At 32.8% G+C, this 17,678-nt stretch overlaps 1 protein-coding gene across 2 annotated transcripts; it reads left to right on the forward strand.

Annotated features, from left to right (window-relative positions):
- Positions 1–11,807: 11,807 nt before the first annotated feature.
- LOC132713026 (uncharacterized) lies at positions 11,808–17,353 on the forward strand. 2 transcript variants are annotated; one of them, XM_060695464.1, is made up of 2 exons: positions 11,808–12,150; positions 14,116–17,353. In XM_060695464.1, the coding sequence occupies exon 2, from the start codon at positions 14,119–14,121 to the stop codon at positions 15,763–15,765; it is 1,647 nt and encodes a 548-aa protein (XP_060551447.1). In that variant the 5' UTR covers positions 11,808–12,150; positions 14,116–14,118; the 3' UTR covers positions 15,766–17,353. The 2 variants fall into 2 exon arrangements, with proteins under 2 accessions (XP_060551447.1, XP_060551446.1); XM_060695463.1 differs by lacking the exon at positions 11,808–12,150 and adding an exon at positions 12,157–13,528.
- Positions 17,354–17,678: the final 325 nt, after the last annotated feature.

The raw sequence follows: 17,678 nt of genomic DNA on the forward strand, positions 1-17,678 counted from the left end.
TGTGTTGAAGGAAAATGTTAAAACTCTGATTTTCAGCTTAACCAATCATTACTTTACCTGATATTCAGTGCGGTAATGTAGGAAATGGTTACTTTCTGGAACGGAGCTGTCAATTATTTTTAATTTTTTAGCTTGTTAGTGTTATCGTCGGACAGTTGTGAAGTAAAGACATCGCAGTTTGACTGTATACAAGTTGCCTTAAAGAAAGTATGTCGAAATCTTAACAGTTATTTGTTGATTTTGTAGAAATTGACCAGAATTCACCTTTGTTTACACGCATCGCTTGGACGTCGAAAACGACATGCAATGACATTTCAGTGAAATTTGGAAACTTGCTCGTATTTTGGAGCATTTTGTAGGATTTCGATGAAGTAAAAAGTGTTTATGATAGGATACATTATTCCTAGAGACAACCACAAAGATAAAATAGTGATCTGGTGTATTTTACCGAACAGTTCTTGTTTGTTTTGCATGATATTTTTCTCTCGTTAGGGACCTTTATTCTTTATATATAGTATTATGAGCGTATATGGGTAAATGTGGTATATAGTGCCTGTGGTTTTAACATGTATCTTAGCTTGCCTGGTGTAATGATAAGTAATAAACCTGAGAATTGAAACTATGAGAATAAATTGTTGTTATTAGTCCCCTTCTATTTTCATTAAGAGGGGACTAAAGGCTGACCCATTTCTGTTTGTCAATGAAAGCTGAATTTTGCTATAACTTAAATGGTACAAAAGTAAGGTTCATCATACTGGTATCTGATATAGAACTATACAGAGATTTAGCATGTTATTATAATTTATGCTCCTGAAAGGGAGAGAATATAGTTGCGGTCTTAACCATCTGTCGGTATGGACTCAAGTAATATTCTGGATAAATATCTGTGTTCATTCCATACAGACTTGTACTTTTGGGAAAAAGGTTGCTCATGGGAGGAAATATGTTTTTAATGGTGTTTTTGAGATTTAGTTGATAAAAGGAAAAAAAAACATAGTCTGTACTTAGGAAGACATTTGTCCTTCACACTCTTGTCCGAAATATGAATATAACTAGATATGTATTGAAGGGATTTTATGTAAACTTCACAAAGTGATAGAGACTTTTTAAGAGGAAGTGCAATGTTCAAGAAACATAACTCTACCTTGCTTCATGTTTTAATTATATCCCTTAAGTTAAAAATGCTTATTCCAAACTATCACTGAATCTACATCAACTTGAACGACTCGAATTTTCCAATGTGTCAAAGAACCATAACTCCATTCCTTAGTTTTTAGCTCACCTGTCACAAAGTGACAGGTCAAGCTTTTGTGATCCCTTTTCGTCCGGCCGTAAACTTTTACTTTAAATGACATCTCCTCATAAACCACTACGCTAATTTCATCCAAACTTCACAAGAATGTTCCTTTGGTTGTCACCTTTAAAAATTGTGCAAAGAATTTAATTTCCATGCTGAACTCTGGTTGCCATGGGAACCGAAAGAAAAAAACTTTAAATATCATCTTTAAAAAAACCATAAGAGCTAGAGCTTAGATATTTGGCTTGAAATATCCTTTAGTGAGTGTCTACCAAGTTTTTTAAATAAAAGCCCAGGGGTCATTGATTTTCCCTATGTGCATATAGTAAAAACTTTATAAAATCTTCTTTTAAAGAACCCAAAGAGCTAGAGCTAAGATATTAAGCATGAAACATCATCTAATGAGTGTTTACCAAGTTTGTTTAAATAAAAGGCCCGGGGTCAAAATTGGTCCTGCCCCAGGGGGTCATTAATTTTCTTTAAATGCATATAGTAAAAACTTAAAAAAAATCTTCTTTTAAGGAACTAAAAGAGCTAGAGCTAAGATATTTAGCATGAAATATCTTCTAGTGAGTGTTTTCAAAGATTGTTAAAAAAAAAGCCCTGGGGTCAAAATTGGTCCTGCCCCAGGGGGTCATTAATTTTCTTTAAATGCAAATAGTAAAAACTTAAAAATCTTCTTTTAAAGAACCCAAAGAGCTAGAGCTAAGATATTTAGCATGAACATCTTCTAATGAGTGTCTACCAAGTTTGTTCAAATAAAAGCCCCGGGGTCAAAATTGGCCCTGCCCCAGGGGATCATTGATTTTCCCTATATGCATATAGTAAAAACTTCAAAAATCTTTTTTAAAGAACCCAAATAGCTAGAGTTTATATTATAAGTTGAAACATCTTCTAGTGAGTGTCTACAAAGTTTGTTCAAATAAAAAGCCCTGGGTCAAAACTGGCCCTGCTCCAGGGTTGTCATTGTTTTTAACAGTATGTGTTAGTAAAAAAACTTAAAAAATCTTCTTTAAAAAAACCCAATAAACTAGAGCTTTGATGTTTAGCATGAATCATCTTCTTATGGATGTCTTCCAAGTTTGTTCAAATAAAAGCCCTTGGGTTAAAACTGGCCCTGCAGGGTGGGGGGGGTATATATACAGGTGAGCAACCTCAGAGCCATCATGGCCTCTTATTTAATTATCTACCTTTATTATACATGTACTTAATTATGCTTGTCCAGAGAAATACTGGAAAAGAGTTGATGAAATTTGATTAAACTTTTACACAGCGACAATAATCAAGTGAAAGAAAGTGTTTTTTCAAAGAACCCTAATTTTTGTGTCGCCTTGAAAAGGTGACATAATAGGGGTTACTTTTGTGTCGACGGCGTCTGTGTCGTTGTCGGCGTCCCCTAAAGCTTGTCCGGAGCATAACTCAGTCACTTTAAGTCTGATTGACTTCAAACTTGGTATGCATGCTTCTTTTAATAACCCGAAGTGCAGTGCACAAGGACCGGTACTCTGCAGTTGTTATTTTTTGAGTTATTGCCCTTTGTTAATTTTCATACTTTAATTTTGTCCGGGCCATTTCTCTTCCAACTAAAAAAGCTATGGACTTGATACTTCATAGGATGATAGATCTCATTAAGAAGAAGTGCAGTGCACAAGAACCAGTACTCTGTACTTCCTAATTTTTGAGTTATTGCCCTTTGTTAATTTTCATACTTTATTTTTGTCCTGGCCATTTCTCCTAATGAATAAAAGCCATGGACTTGAAACTTCATAGGATGATAGGTCTCATTAAGAAGAAGTGCAGTGCACAATAACTGTTACTCTGCATTTCTTATTTTTTGAGTTATTGCCCTTTGTTTATTTTCATACTTTAATTTTGTCCGGGCCATTTCTCCTTAAGTATAAAAGCTATGGACTTGAAACTTCATAGGATGATAGATCTCATTAAGAAGAAGTGCAGTGCACAAGAACTGGTACTCTGCATTTCTTATTTTTTGAGTTATTGCCCTTTGTTGATTTTCTTTCTTTATTTTTGTCCTGGTCATTTCTCCTCAAGTATGAAAGCTATGGACTTGAACCATCATAGTATGATAGATCTTATTGATAAGAAGTGCAGTGTTCAGGAACTGCTGCTCTGAACCTATTATTTTTTTAGTTATTGCTCTTTGTTATTTTTCATATTTCATTTTTGTCCTGGCCATTTCTCCTAAACTACATTGTTCACAAGGCGACACAACCGACTCGCGGAGTTCTAGTTTCTAGCTTAATTTTACAATTATCATCTCTTAAAATACATGTACAACAACTTTTAAAATAATGGTTGTCTGGAGTAAATCTTTTCAATGATATCACACTCAAACTAAATACAGTTGTAGAGACTAGTGAGCAGAAGTCTTGTGTCAAATAACCAAAATTCTACATTACTTAGTTTTTGAATTATCTCCGTATATATTTCATGATACTGTTCTGAGAGAGGATTAAAATTTTGAAGGAATTTGATTGAAGCTTTATAAACGTTATACAGTGAAAGAGATTAGCATGAGAATTGCAGTAAACAAAGGCCATTATAAGTTCTAATGACATGGTCACATTCATATAATGTGATGCAAAAAATATTGACCATTTGAGTGTTTACTTGATACTGATACTTAAAATTTGATATATATCACAATTGATTATTTTTTCATAGCTTTGTCTCCCTTTATAATGTCATGTGTTAAAATAGTCAAGCTTGCAGTTTCCTCTGGTAGCTCTAATTTCACTTGTTGCTCTTGTCAAAAAAGGCCAATAACGGTTTATGATCGACCTACACGTACATGTAACCTAAATATTATATTTGAACATGTGTGTCATAGAATAATTGTATCAACTACTGTTCATTTACTGAATTGTGCACTTTATATTTATCAACCGGCAACACCCTTCACTCATTGAATTATCTGCCCGAAATAGAAAAAATAGTTATTTGATCCTTCTTACGTCCCAACTGCAGTGCCTTCAGCACTTTGATTGTTACTTAAAATCATAAAACATTTAAACTAGATTGATATCTCTTTTGTCGCGTCAATCTTTTACTCTGAAGGCCTTAGCAATTGATTCTTATACATATTCGGTCATTCCCACCTGACTAGTATATTTGAATTATTTAATGCTGCTAGACTGTCACTTACTTAATTAAAGCTACAATGCTGCTGGGCTAATACGAAAGTTTTAAACCTGTTGATATTCGTGATTCTCACAAATGACACAATTTTCATACAAATTTTAAACATACTTCAAAGCCAAATTGATGAGATTTGCTGAAATAGTAATTCTATGGATTTGATTCATCCTCGGACAAACAAAATAACACTTAAGATCAAATCGAGATAATGAGTACTTCAAATATGACCTTTAGCGCTCAATGAAACTGACCGTTAAGGTCAAATATGCAATTTGATTTTTATTCTTTACAAGAAAACTATGATTCTTTCTTGTAATTTCCTTCCCCTGATGTGTTTGACTTTAGAAAGTAGAAAAGGTCGAGCACTGCCCTCGGCGGAGGCATTTGTTATATAATTTTTTTGCTTTATCTTTCGAGTTTCTTTTCAGGTAGAATGTACAGCATGTACATGCAACATGATTGTTGAATACTGTGTTGTTTAGGCGATGGTGTACATAATAAATTATTATAAATATCGATGCGCTTGTTTTTGTTCATTTAGTTTTTTTAATGCACATTACGCCTCGGAAATCAATCTAATTTAGTGTTATAAATACTGTCATTGTTTCAGTACCAGTAGCTATAATTACTAGCATTTACACTGTTGTCATTGTAGCAACGCTATATGTCGCAACGCCGCTATATGTCGCAACTAACGCTAAATGTCGCAACGTTGACGCTATGTGTCGCAATCAACGCTATATGTCGCAATTGCCTACCGCTAAATGTCGCAACGTTGCCGCTATATGTCGCACAAAAATCGATTGCCGCTAAATGTCGCAACCCCTTGACGCTAAATGTCGCACTTGGTAGGAAAGTAACAGATGGAACTGAAATTTAAAGTTTATACCTTTTACAAATGAAAACAGATCCTAGTTAGCAAACCAAAGTTGTATTTCGCGGTCTACGGCAAAAACCTTGTATGGCCATAGAAATGGTTTTTGATAAAAGGGATGGATTTGGTTCTCAACCACGTACCAGGTGTGAGATCCAACTTTCTCTTTGAGGATATCTTTCTCACAAAAAGCATCAACAAAAACATTTGGATATACATGTAGATTTGTTATATTATTTGACATAACTGAGCAAACCGCTTGTTAATGCTAAGGGGGAACAATATCTTAACATTTTATGTTAATATAGCTGTCATTATAAATAGTGGTCGAATAGCCCAGTCTAGGTAATTCGAATAGAGCAGATACATGTATATACTTATGTATTGAGTAATAAAATGTGAAACATCAGTGTGTTCTCTCTCCGTTATACGACAGGGGATACAACAATATTTTGATATCCGAAGTACTGTGTCCAATGTCTCATATTACACTGCGATTGGTTTAAGCCTCGTTTTTTCTCCGTTACATGGATACTTTTGTAATGGTTTGATATTGAAGCTTCATTTTCACTTCAACATGGTTTCGTGTGTGGCGTTTTCATAATGAAGTATCATTTTCATTTTTATAAAGATACATTTGCCTTGTTTTACCATTAATTGAAATACATTTGTAAAGTATTCCTTATTGCAGCCTGGTTTTCAGTGTCACATTTCCTTATTGAAGAAGCCTTGTTTTCATTATAATAGGGTTACTATAGTCTCTTTTCCTGCATTTAACTGTAACGCGGATACGTTTGTGACGTTTCCTTACTGTTGCCTTGTCATTACTGTAACGCAGATACATTTGTGACGTTTCCTTACTGTTGCCTTGTTTTCACTGTAACGCAGGTACGTTTGTGACGTTTCCTTACTGTAGCCTCGTTTTCACTGTAACGCGGAAACGTTTGTGACGTTTCTTTACAATGCTTCGTTTCCACTCTAACGCGGATACGTTTGTGACGTTTCCTTACTGTAGCCTCGTTTTCACTATAACGCGGATACGTTTGTGACGTTTCCTTGTTGTAGCCTCTTTTTGATTGTTACATGGTTACGTTTGTGACGTTCGTTACTGTAGCCTCGTTTCCATTGTTACATGGTTACGTTTGTGACGTTTCTTTATTGTAGCCTCGTTTTCATTGTTACATGGTTACATTTGTGTCGTTTCTTTACTGTAGCCTCGTTTTCATTGTTACATGGTTACGTTTGTGACGTTTCTTTACTGTAGCCTCGTTTTCATTGTTACATGGTTACGTTTGTGACGTTTCTTTACTGTAGCCTCGTTTTCATTGTTATATGGTTACGTTTGTGACGTTTCTTTACTGTAGCATTGTTATGGTTACGTTTGTATCGTTTACCTTCTGTAGCCTCGTTCTCATCGTAACATGGTAACGTTTATGACGTTTTCTCCCTGTAAAGCGCGTTTTCACTATTACATGGATTCGTTTGTGACGTTTCTTTACTGAAGCCTCGTTTTCATAGTTTTACGTGGCCTCGTTTGTATTGCAATATGGTTACGTTTGTGACATTTTCTTATTACATGTACATTCTCGTTTTGATCGAAACAAGGACACGTGAATGGTTACTCTATTTCCTGATTTACATGAACACGAACACGTTTATGACATTAAATTATTGTCTCATATTCTCCCTTATATGTTTTATCCTCTTTTTCCTCGTAACACTGATACATTTGTTAACTTAATGTATCGTAGTCTCATTTTAGCTTCACCATGGTTTCATTTTTGATGTTTCTAAATTATTTCGAAGCAGAGTTGTTCCTTCCTCACATATATCACATCTGCAATATGCTTAATGACAAGAATCTTGTCAAAACGTAACAATTTTTTAACACTTTGACTTTAAATATAAAACCATAGATAAAATGCCCACATAGATGCACGTTGTAAAGATATGATAAATTTTATCATCATTTTTATTGGAACTTTTTGTCATTTCCAAGTATGCAGATTATGTCATCACGCAGATGCAAACAAAAAACTTGAAAGTGATTTTTCATGTAATTTTAAAATGTGGTAGAAACATTCCTGTTTGGACCTCTGTCAGTTTGGAGGCAGTTGCCTTATTCTGGCGACATAAATCGCAAAATTATTCATTTCCAAAATGTTAACATACGAGTATGTCAGTGCGGTTTTGGGACTACTTTCTGAGCCAACTTAAGCGAATTAAATAGATTATATTCATGTTATAAGTTTCGTTTTCATCGTTACATAGATATGTTTGTTACGCGTTTTGTTAAAGTCTTATAGATTTTAGTACATTTGTTACGTTTTGTCATTGTAGTGTCGTTTGCATTGTAACATGCCGTTTGTGAAGTTTTCTTGTTGTTTTCTTGTTATCATCGTAACATAGTTACGTTTGAAACATCTTCTTCCCGTAGTTTCATTTTCAATGTTACATATATACGTTTGTGACGTTTTCTTATTGTAGCCTCGTTTTTATTGTAATTGAAACATGCTCACGTTTTTGACGTTTTGATAGTGTAGCCTCGTTTTAAAACTGACATGGTTACGTTTGTGACGTTTTCTTATTGTTGCCTCGTTTTCGTCATTACACGGTTGCGTTTGGGACGTTTTTTTCTTTAGCCTCATTTTCACTGTTTCATAGATACGTTTGTGACGTTTTCTTAGTGTCGCCTCGTTTTCAGCTCTAAGTTTGCGTAGCCTCGCATTTATCGAAACAGGGTTTGTTTAAATCACGTTTTCATCAGAAAACGAATGCGTTTTTAAATGGTAATATTATGTTCACATTTACATGTATTAAGTTGTTGTCTTATTTTCACCCTTTGATGATATATCTAACGACAAATTGGATGTATAATTCAATTGATATTTGGATTATTCTTAATTTGTCGCACACAAGAAAAAATGAAAATTCGGTTCATGCTTATTGAATTATCATTATTAATATACATCTAGATATCTTATACATACGATTTTATGTCTGGTTGCTTTTGAACATATTATGACATAATTCATGGAGGATATTCAAGTGTTTTCTATAAATACAGGATTTATTTTCATCTAGTGGCAATACAATAATTATTTTATGAGTGGCGGTAGCCATGAATGAAATATGATAATTTCCATACCACAAGATGATAATAAATCCTGTATTTATAGAAAAAAACTTGAATTGTCTATTTATCATGTAGATTTCTCTTCTTTTTTTGACATTACCATTTGAAAGAATTCTCCTTAAATTATGTGTATTGTCTGAATTTAGAAGAAAGTAGTCCGGCAAGACAGCAGTGAAAATACGGAAAATATATTTCACTGCAGTGAAAAATAGCTTTTTACAGTGAAAATGCTAAAATTGAAAATACGCATTTCATTTCATCAGTATTTCTCAATATTTCACTTATAAGTATATGATAAAACAATTTCTTTTTGGCTTGATTTTTAGTTTCTCTATTTTTTTCATGGGTCAGCCTACGTGTAAACGGATAAAAGAATACCTTTATTTATTTATTTTTATTCATTTTTGTATTTATTTGTTTATCTTGTTGTTGTTGTTGTTGTTTTCTAGGGGGGGGGGGAATATATCTGTATTAGAAATCTGGTGGTACATTTAATGCTATAAGCAGTGAACAATAAGCAGTAAGCCGTAAGCAGTTGACAGTATGCAATTGACAGTAAGCAGTTGACAGTAAGCAGTAGGCAGTTAACAGTAGGCAGTAGTTAGTCAGAAGTAGACAGTAAGCAGTCAACAGTTGGCTGTCGTTTATGGAATTCCATGTTATAGTCCATGCATTTATTAATTTATCAGTGAATTCCTTTAAATGTTGTTCTAAGAATATATATGTACCTGTAAACTATTAAAGTAAATTAGGAGGCAGAAAAATACCAAGGGTCCAACCGGGTTTTTAACAACAGACCTCTTGGTCCGTAGGCGGACACCTCAACCACATCGCTGAAAGGTTTACGCAACAACAAGGCTGTTGGAAGTGGCCTATATACCACTGCACTATATTGTGTTTGACCTCCAGAACAGCAACTATTTTGGCAACTGAATTAATTTTTTGACAAATATAGATGTAATAGGTCGTCCATTTTTATTTTAATGCTATAGGCAGTGAATAATAAGTAGTGAGCCGTAAACAGTTGACAGTAAGCAGTTGACAGTAAGCAGTAGGCAGTCAACATTTGGCAATTCCATAGTATATTGATTCATTTATGTTCCCAAAGAAATATTGAGATAAATATAAAAAGTTATGAAAGTATTACAATTCTGTCATAAACCAAAATCAATACACCGCATAGTTACGAATATCGATCAACAGATCAATTGGGTACTGTTTAATACTTACATGTAGTAACGCCTATCTAGTCAGATTATGAACAGGTATAATATAAAATATATATTAAGATACAGTTCCCCCTTAGCATGCTCAGTTATGTCAAATAATATAACAAATATAAATGTATATCCAAATGTTTTTGTTGGTGCATTTTGTGAGAAAGATATCCTCAAAGAGAAAGTTTGATCTCACACCTGGTCCATGGTTGAGAACCAAATCCATCCCTTTTATCAAAAACCGTTTCTATGGCCATACAAGGTTTTTGCCCTAGACCGCGAAATACAACTTTTGTTTGCTTACTAGGATATGTTTTTATGTGTAAATGGTATAAACTTTAAATGTTTTAACACTTACTTTTTGTTTCAGTTCCATCTGTTACTTTCCTACCAAGTGCGACATTTAGCGTCAAGGGGTTGCGACATTTAGCGGCAATCGATTTTTGTGCGACATATAGCGGCAACGTTGCGACATTTAGCGGTAGGCAATTGCGACATATAGCGTTGATTGTGACATATAGCGTCAGCGTTGCGACATTTAGCGTTAGTTGCGACATATAGCGGCGTTGCGACATATAGCGTTGCTACAGTCATTGTAACAGTATCTACAGCTAACATTACCACCACTTTCACTAATGTCACTGTAACAACATCTACAACTAACATTGCTACCATTACCACTGATTTCCCTGTTATAATTTCTATACTTAACATTACCACTCCCACTTTTGTCACTGTAACAATACCAATAGCTAACATTACCATCACTACTACTGCTGTCATTGTAACAGTATCTACAGTTAATATTACCACTTTTACCACTGCTGTCACTTTTACAGCTACTACAGTTAACATTACCACTCCCAATTTTGTCATTGTAACAGTATAGACAGCTAACAATTACATTACAACCACTGCTGCCGCTATAACAGTATCCATATCAACATCACTACCACTTCTGTCACTGCTGTAGCAGCTAAAACTATCAGCATTAACAAAACTGGCACTGTTAGAGTATCTACAGCTAACATTACCACTTCTAAAACATGGTCAACAATCTACCTCACGTTTTGAGAGAGATTATTTCTGAAAGAAATTATAGGCTAAAGAACGTGAATCACAAAACAAATCTACTCCAACAACGCTCTGATGACCTTAAAACATTATTAATGGGCACACTGTCCTTAATATTATAAGTTGTTAATATAACACTTATAGTCAGCTGTTGTTTTGTAACATGTGCATTCATTTTTACTATTGCCTCTGAAAGACAAAAGTCAAATTTATTAATTTTATTTGACATTTGTAGACGCAACCTTAGCAGTTATATACCCGTATATGGCTACATATTAATAATTGTCTTTCTTTTTGTTTTGCTGGAACATTACCTTTAAGTATGTACAAAATACTTTATTCGTCCAGTATGACTTTACAAATTAAGTTTTATTGCTTTTAATTATATCTTTTATTATAATACATCCGATTAAGGAATCTTAATATAGAAAAGAATAGTTACATAAAAATATGGGTAAAAAGAATATTTATTTTTTAACAAAAATTATTACTCGATAAATGTTGGAATCTCTAAAACTTAACACTTGATAATTTTTTTTACATATCGTTAAAGGTGCACACCAAGATAATAAATAGATAAATAAATAAATAAATAAATAAATGAACAATACACAACCACTATAATATAACACACAGAGCCAGATTCCCCTCTCTTATACGTAAATAATAAATTTAACAATATTTTGATGACCTTAACATTGTCCACGTTTTCATGAAGAAGAACGAGTACTACTGACGAGCCTTTTTTTAAGCTTAATTTTAACCTTCACCTCACACAAGCCATCTATTACATGATTTATGGAGATTATTTTCTCATTTACCAACGGGAAATATTTACTTTGGCACATAAAACAATGGTACAAGAAGCACCAATTAAGCACCTTGGAAACGCTGGTATTTCACTTAAATACCTGGGTAACAATTTTTCAGGTATTGTATGACATACCGTATTTGTAAAACGATAGATTTCCATACATGCATGTGTTGTTGTTCTTAGATAACAAATATCGAATACTAGAAAAGTTACCGTCGTTATTCTCGATATCGCATAATTTAGATAGAATTTATTTGTTTGATAGTTGCATATTTAACTAGCTTTGTTTATTGACAACGTTTTGTTTGTTAATATGATTATCAATAAGGGGAACTAACTTTGAAATGATTTGAGTGACCCAAAACATTACTACAACACTTGAGGAAAACGAAAGTAAAAAGATGCTATTTATAACTGTTTTCCTTGAAAGGAAGGACACTAACGCATACTATATGTACTAGGCTGGAGATGTCAATTGTTTCACATCCGCTTTAGAAAATACATGAATGAGGTTTTCTATTTGAAAACGTGAAATGGCTCGTACAATGTTGTAGTAACAAGTAACAATAGAAGGAGAAGGTAAACAATGATTATTTTTCAAGTTAATTTATTTGTTTTTATACGCTATATACATGTATTTGCTCTCTATATATAAAAACAAAATTTTAAAGAGTGATTTAAATAAGGTAAGCAATGATTACTATTCGTGTTAATGCGTTTGATATTCAGGCGTAATTTAAGCATGCATTCGCGTTGAGCAACAGCTTAAAGTGTATAAAGTTATATACATGTATTCGCACTCTATAGATTTAAAACAAAGTTTATATTGTGATTTACATGATAACAATATACCTGAAATTAAAGAATTGGTTTGTCTATTTTACAGAAAGTTTGTGGGACATAGTTGCGATCATTTTCAAAGCTACTAAAATTTGGAACCTATTATTTCATTTCTGGTCATTATATTATATTTACATACAATATACATGTACATTAAACAATATTGGCATTCTATGTTAAGGAATAACCAGAAGTTATGAAAACCACACACATTTTCAAAATATTTAATCAGAAACAGAATAATTTTATATACTTTATACAGCCATTATGCATCTGAAAAGTTTTTTCCCTTTAAAAGCTTTTAAATGTTGATATTCTTTTACAGTATCCAAAAAGTTTCACATTACATGAATCACCTCTTTTCAATCTGATGCTTTGACAATAAGTACATTTATAATGAGTATTTTTTATGGAAGTCAAAATACCCCTTTTTACTTTTATGACAAATTATTTCACATCCATCGCTACTGTTTACGAATTATACGTACGTCAACTATTGACTATAATAATGATCTTATTCAAACAGTTCAAACAGTTAATAATTGAAAGTTATATCACAATATTGTTATAAAATTAAAATATTTTTTTGTTTACGACAGTATATATTCATGACTTGTGTTACAGTCTTTACATAGAGTTACTCGTTTGAGTTTTTTTCCTGTGAGTCAAACAAGAACCGTTTGCTTTTCCTATAAATATAACTCAAAACATTAAGCTTTTCCTATGAATGGAGCTACATTAGTTTATTTTAGAACGATTTTTGGAAGTATTGAATAAATTTACAAAATTCTATATCTGTTAACTAGTTAACGGAAGAGAATTTCATATCGACAACAATGTAATTATATTAAGATAACCAAACGGTTACAATTGTGTGGCGATATTGTTTAGATATTCAGATTAGATAATTAAACATAAATGTACCCGAATACATAGGCCAATACATCACTTTTATCACATGTTGTCCTTAAGTGTTCAGCAATCTAATACCATGTAGGTGGTTATAGATATACTTTGCTAATTTCAGATACGACATATTTAGATAAAAATTGATAGTTGTATATAACAGTACTTTATAAAAGTTGATAGTTGTTAACTTTATAACAGGACAGATCAGGTGAATATATATCTCTCATTCTTTTCTTTTTAATATCTAAAATGTAAAGAACCCTTTTTTAAATGTTTGAAACAGAAATACAAAGTATTGTCAGGATAACCAAAGAATGTTTAATGAACAGAACAATATTATATCATAATCTGAGTTACATGGATTTTAAATCTAAAATCCGCTTCTTTAAATTAAAGTCACAATTAGAGTCAATGTAATCATCATTTAAGGCGTTCTTACTCTAAATCACGTAGGATATAACACCTATGTTCATAACAATATAAAAAACTTAACCAAGAATTTGAAAGATTTGTAAGCATGTAGTATTCTGACGTCAATCTTTTGAACACTTGTTTCTACATATCTATTTAGTAACGCATATTATCTTTAATTTTTTGATACATAATATATGTTTCTCGGAAAAGATAATTATGTGCTATTTAAATGAATTTTTGGGTAATACACAAATCATATATGTATTAACGAAACATGCGTTCACTTTAGTACAGTAAATGTTTAGTCCGTAAAGACATATTTTTTCTTGTTAACTTTAAATGACATAATGGCTTAATTTAGTTTTCCTGTATGGTTTTCAGAAAATGGATGTATCTGGACGTAAACAAAGAAAAATTCACGAATCAGTAGACTCGGGATCAGCTGAGGATTCTGACTTCAAATGTGAACCTTGTCGTACCATAGATCAGTGCGTTGATGCATATGGATATTGCGTTAATTGCAAGGATTTCCTTTGCGAAACATGTTGTAGTTGCCACAAAACGAGCAAAGCTTCCCTTAATCATCACATTCTTGGAAGAAGTCAATTTAATAATATTCCTGCTACAAAACCACAATTTAATGAATGCAAGGAGAGTTGTCAGTTGCATCAGGAAGAAGTAATCAAGTTTTTCTGCCCTATGCATAATGCTCTCGGATGCAATGACTGCATGACTTTAGATCACAGAACTTGTGAAATTGAATATATTCCCGAAAAGTGTAATGATATATTGAGGGAATTAGGGAAAAAACTGAAAGAGGCAGAGGAAGTTTATGAAAAGGCTGACAGTTTAAGTAATATTATGAGTGAACACAGTGACAAAGTTGTCAGACGAATCGAATTATTCCGAAAAGAAATAGACGAACGTTTTGATCTAATGCAAGAAGAGATTATAAAGCGTGCTGAAGAAATGAAAAGTAAAAACTTAGCAACTGTAAAGGAGGTAAGTGATACATGTGAGCATATAATTTCTGATGTCCACAAATGGCAGTCTAGTCTGAATGCAAACAAATCAGGAAATCACGCGCAACTCTTCATTGACATTCAGAGGGCAGAAGCTGCACTGCAATCATATCAAATGGATATAGCAAAAGATCAGATTACCAATGCAAATATGCGCTATTCATTTCGTGAAAATACTGACCTAAAAACCTTACTGGCAAAGGAAAACATCTTTGGTGAGCTAGTTAGACATATTGATTACATGACAAGAAAAGAAGACGTCAATATAAAAACTGAATCTGATACGAAAGACTGTGATATAACAGGATGTGCTGTTCTAAACACAAGTAAATTAATAGTGGCTGATAATAAAAATACGAAGGTAAAGGTAGTATCGCTAGAGAATAAACGTGTACTTAAGGAGAAGCTTTTAGATTCAAAGCCATGGGATATTGCTGTATTGAAAACTGATCAATTCGCAGTAACAATGCCACTCATTAGAGAAATTGCTGTGATTAAAACAGACGAGAAGTTATCACGTGACCATAGTATCAAAGTTGATGGAAAATGCTACGGAATACATTTTTATCGAGATGCTCTGTATGTTGCCTGTTCGGATCCTCCATGTGTTGTTGTCTTGAATACACACGGCGATATTCTGAAAACAATGCCAATGAACTTTCTTCCAAAACGCGCAAGTCCTTATGTCACTGTTGGAAAAGACTCCAGATGTATGTTTATCAATGACTTTAGTCGAAACAGTGTGGTTTCTGTATCGATGCAAGGAATTGCATCAGCTCCTTATAAGCATGGGGATTTTCAAGGTCCGCTCGGAATTTTAGTGTGCAATGATGGTACATTACTTGTCTGTTGCAAAGAAAGAATTTACCAAGTCGAGAAAAATATGGAGCAAGGGAAGATGTTGCATAAAGAGAAAGCCCACCTGAACTCAATTTGCTACAGTACACACACTGAAGAAATCTATGTCGGCTGTCTCGGGAACAGTTTGAAAGTGTTCAGCACACATTAGCACTAAACTTTTGTTTAAACTGTTATTACTATAAAATATATAAATGAAATGTATTTTACATATGACAGATCATCAATGTGTAGGAGTATGAATAGAAAATGTTTTATTAACACTAATAGATAAGTTACTGTTAGCGTATATGATTGTTTGATTAAATGATTGAAGTGTAGTCCCATGCTTTCTAAATGGTAATCAATATTGAAATGTTAATACAAAATCAAATTAAAATAGTTATGTATGTCCTCAATCTATTTTCCATTTGCAATTGTCAGATTCCAAGTGAAAACAATCAATACTCTAAGTATAGGCTATAAGGTCGAACCTTAAAACTCATAAGCCATTGAGTAAATTTCTAATAATACGAGGGCTGTCCGGAAAGTTCGTAGACAAGGCTATAAAATCATTAAAAGCAGTCATATCAATATAATGATTGAATATTTTGCTAAAGTATTTATCTGTTACAAATTTCTAAATTAAAAAAAAATGATAAAATAAATATTCGCAAAGCGCCGATCACCATGGCAACATGATCACCGAATCATGGAGCACTTTGATTTCATGACAAGAATTACTCGAATAATAAGTTGCCAAAAGTAGTTATTTTAAGCAAACTCTCGTTTTAATTTTGTGACATCATTACATTCTATTACATGATATTGAAGGCAAATTATGACGTCATACGCAGATAAACAGCTTGTTAACGATGATTATAGGCAATGAAGGTGCATACATTTTGAGTTGCAAAAATGACGTAAAATTCACGGACGGAGCAACGTAATGATATTTAACTTCATAGCAACACTAATATGACACCAACTGAGATTTTAATCTTTACTTTATTTTCTTTAAAAACAAAACCAACCATAAAATGTTTAATTCAACTTGTGTTTAAATGTCAAACAAGATTAAGAAGCGGCGATGACAGTATACCGTATAAGAAACGCTCCAGACGACCAAAGCTAGCATGGGCAAAATATCGTATATTTCGTTATGTACAACAACCTTTAAAAAAGACAGACTTCTCACACACTGTATGGGAACCAGTGACATTTTTGTTTTTAAATCATAATTTTAAATATGAAATTTATAAAGTAAAAAGGATTATAGCATGTATTAAGTATACGCCAGACAGGTACGATGACTGTTGAAATCGGAAGAAAATGAATAGCAGGTAATTACATGAAGTTAATTTGACGCCGTTGACGTTGTCAAAGTGCTCCATGATGATATATATATATGTTGTATGTAATTACTGTTGAAATACAAATGTAAGTCACAGTTCAGTAATTTTTGATAAATGTGTTCGCTAGATATGTATATTTTTGCTGACAGAATTTGTACAACGTATTTATTGTTATACAATAAAAAATGAAGAAGTATATGAACTTTCCGGACATCCCTCTTATAACTGAGAAACATGACAAAAATAAATATGAATATAAGGGTTATCTGTTATAGAATATTAATAGTATGAACAATAACAACCTTAAAAGTGTTATAATTGTGTTGACTTTACTATTTTAGTAGGACATATCCATAAAACATCCCTTATGTCATTATGTAATGATTAAAATAGAAGTATATGTTACTATATGTTTGAAATTCATTTTCTTTCATTATTTCTGTTACCTTTTCTTCCTATTGTCGCCTTAACGAGTGGATAATTCAAATTACCGGTTACATGTTACAATGTAAATACACGTTGAGATAATGGATTGTTGTCGCAAAAAACCCTCAGCATTTTGAGTGTGAATGATAAATTGTAAAGGTCTCTTTACCAATTGATTAATTTTATCACTTTAATTACCAATAGGAATTTAATCAATTAACTCCCTTATAAGGTTATATTTAACTTTTATCGTCAGTTAAGAAATACAAATCCAGAGTTGTAGATAATAATAATATATAATGCG

Source organism: Ruditapes philippinarum, unplaced genomic scaffold, assembly GCF_026571515.1.
Source record: "Ruditapes philippinarum isolate M1 unplaced genomic scaffold, ASM2657151v2 ctg16538_1_1_1_1, whole genome shotgun sequence".
Taxonomy (NCBI): Eukaryota; Metazoa; Mollusca; class Bivalvia; order Venerida; family Veneridae; genus Ruditapes; species Ruditapes philippinarum.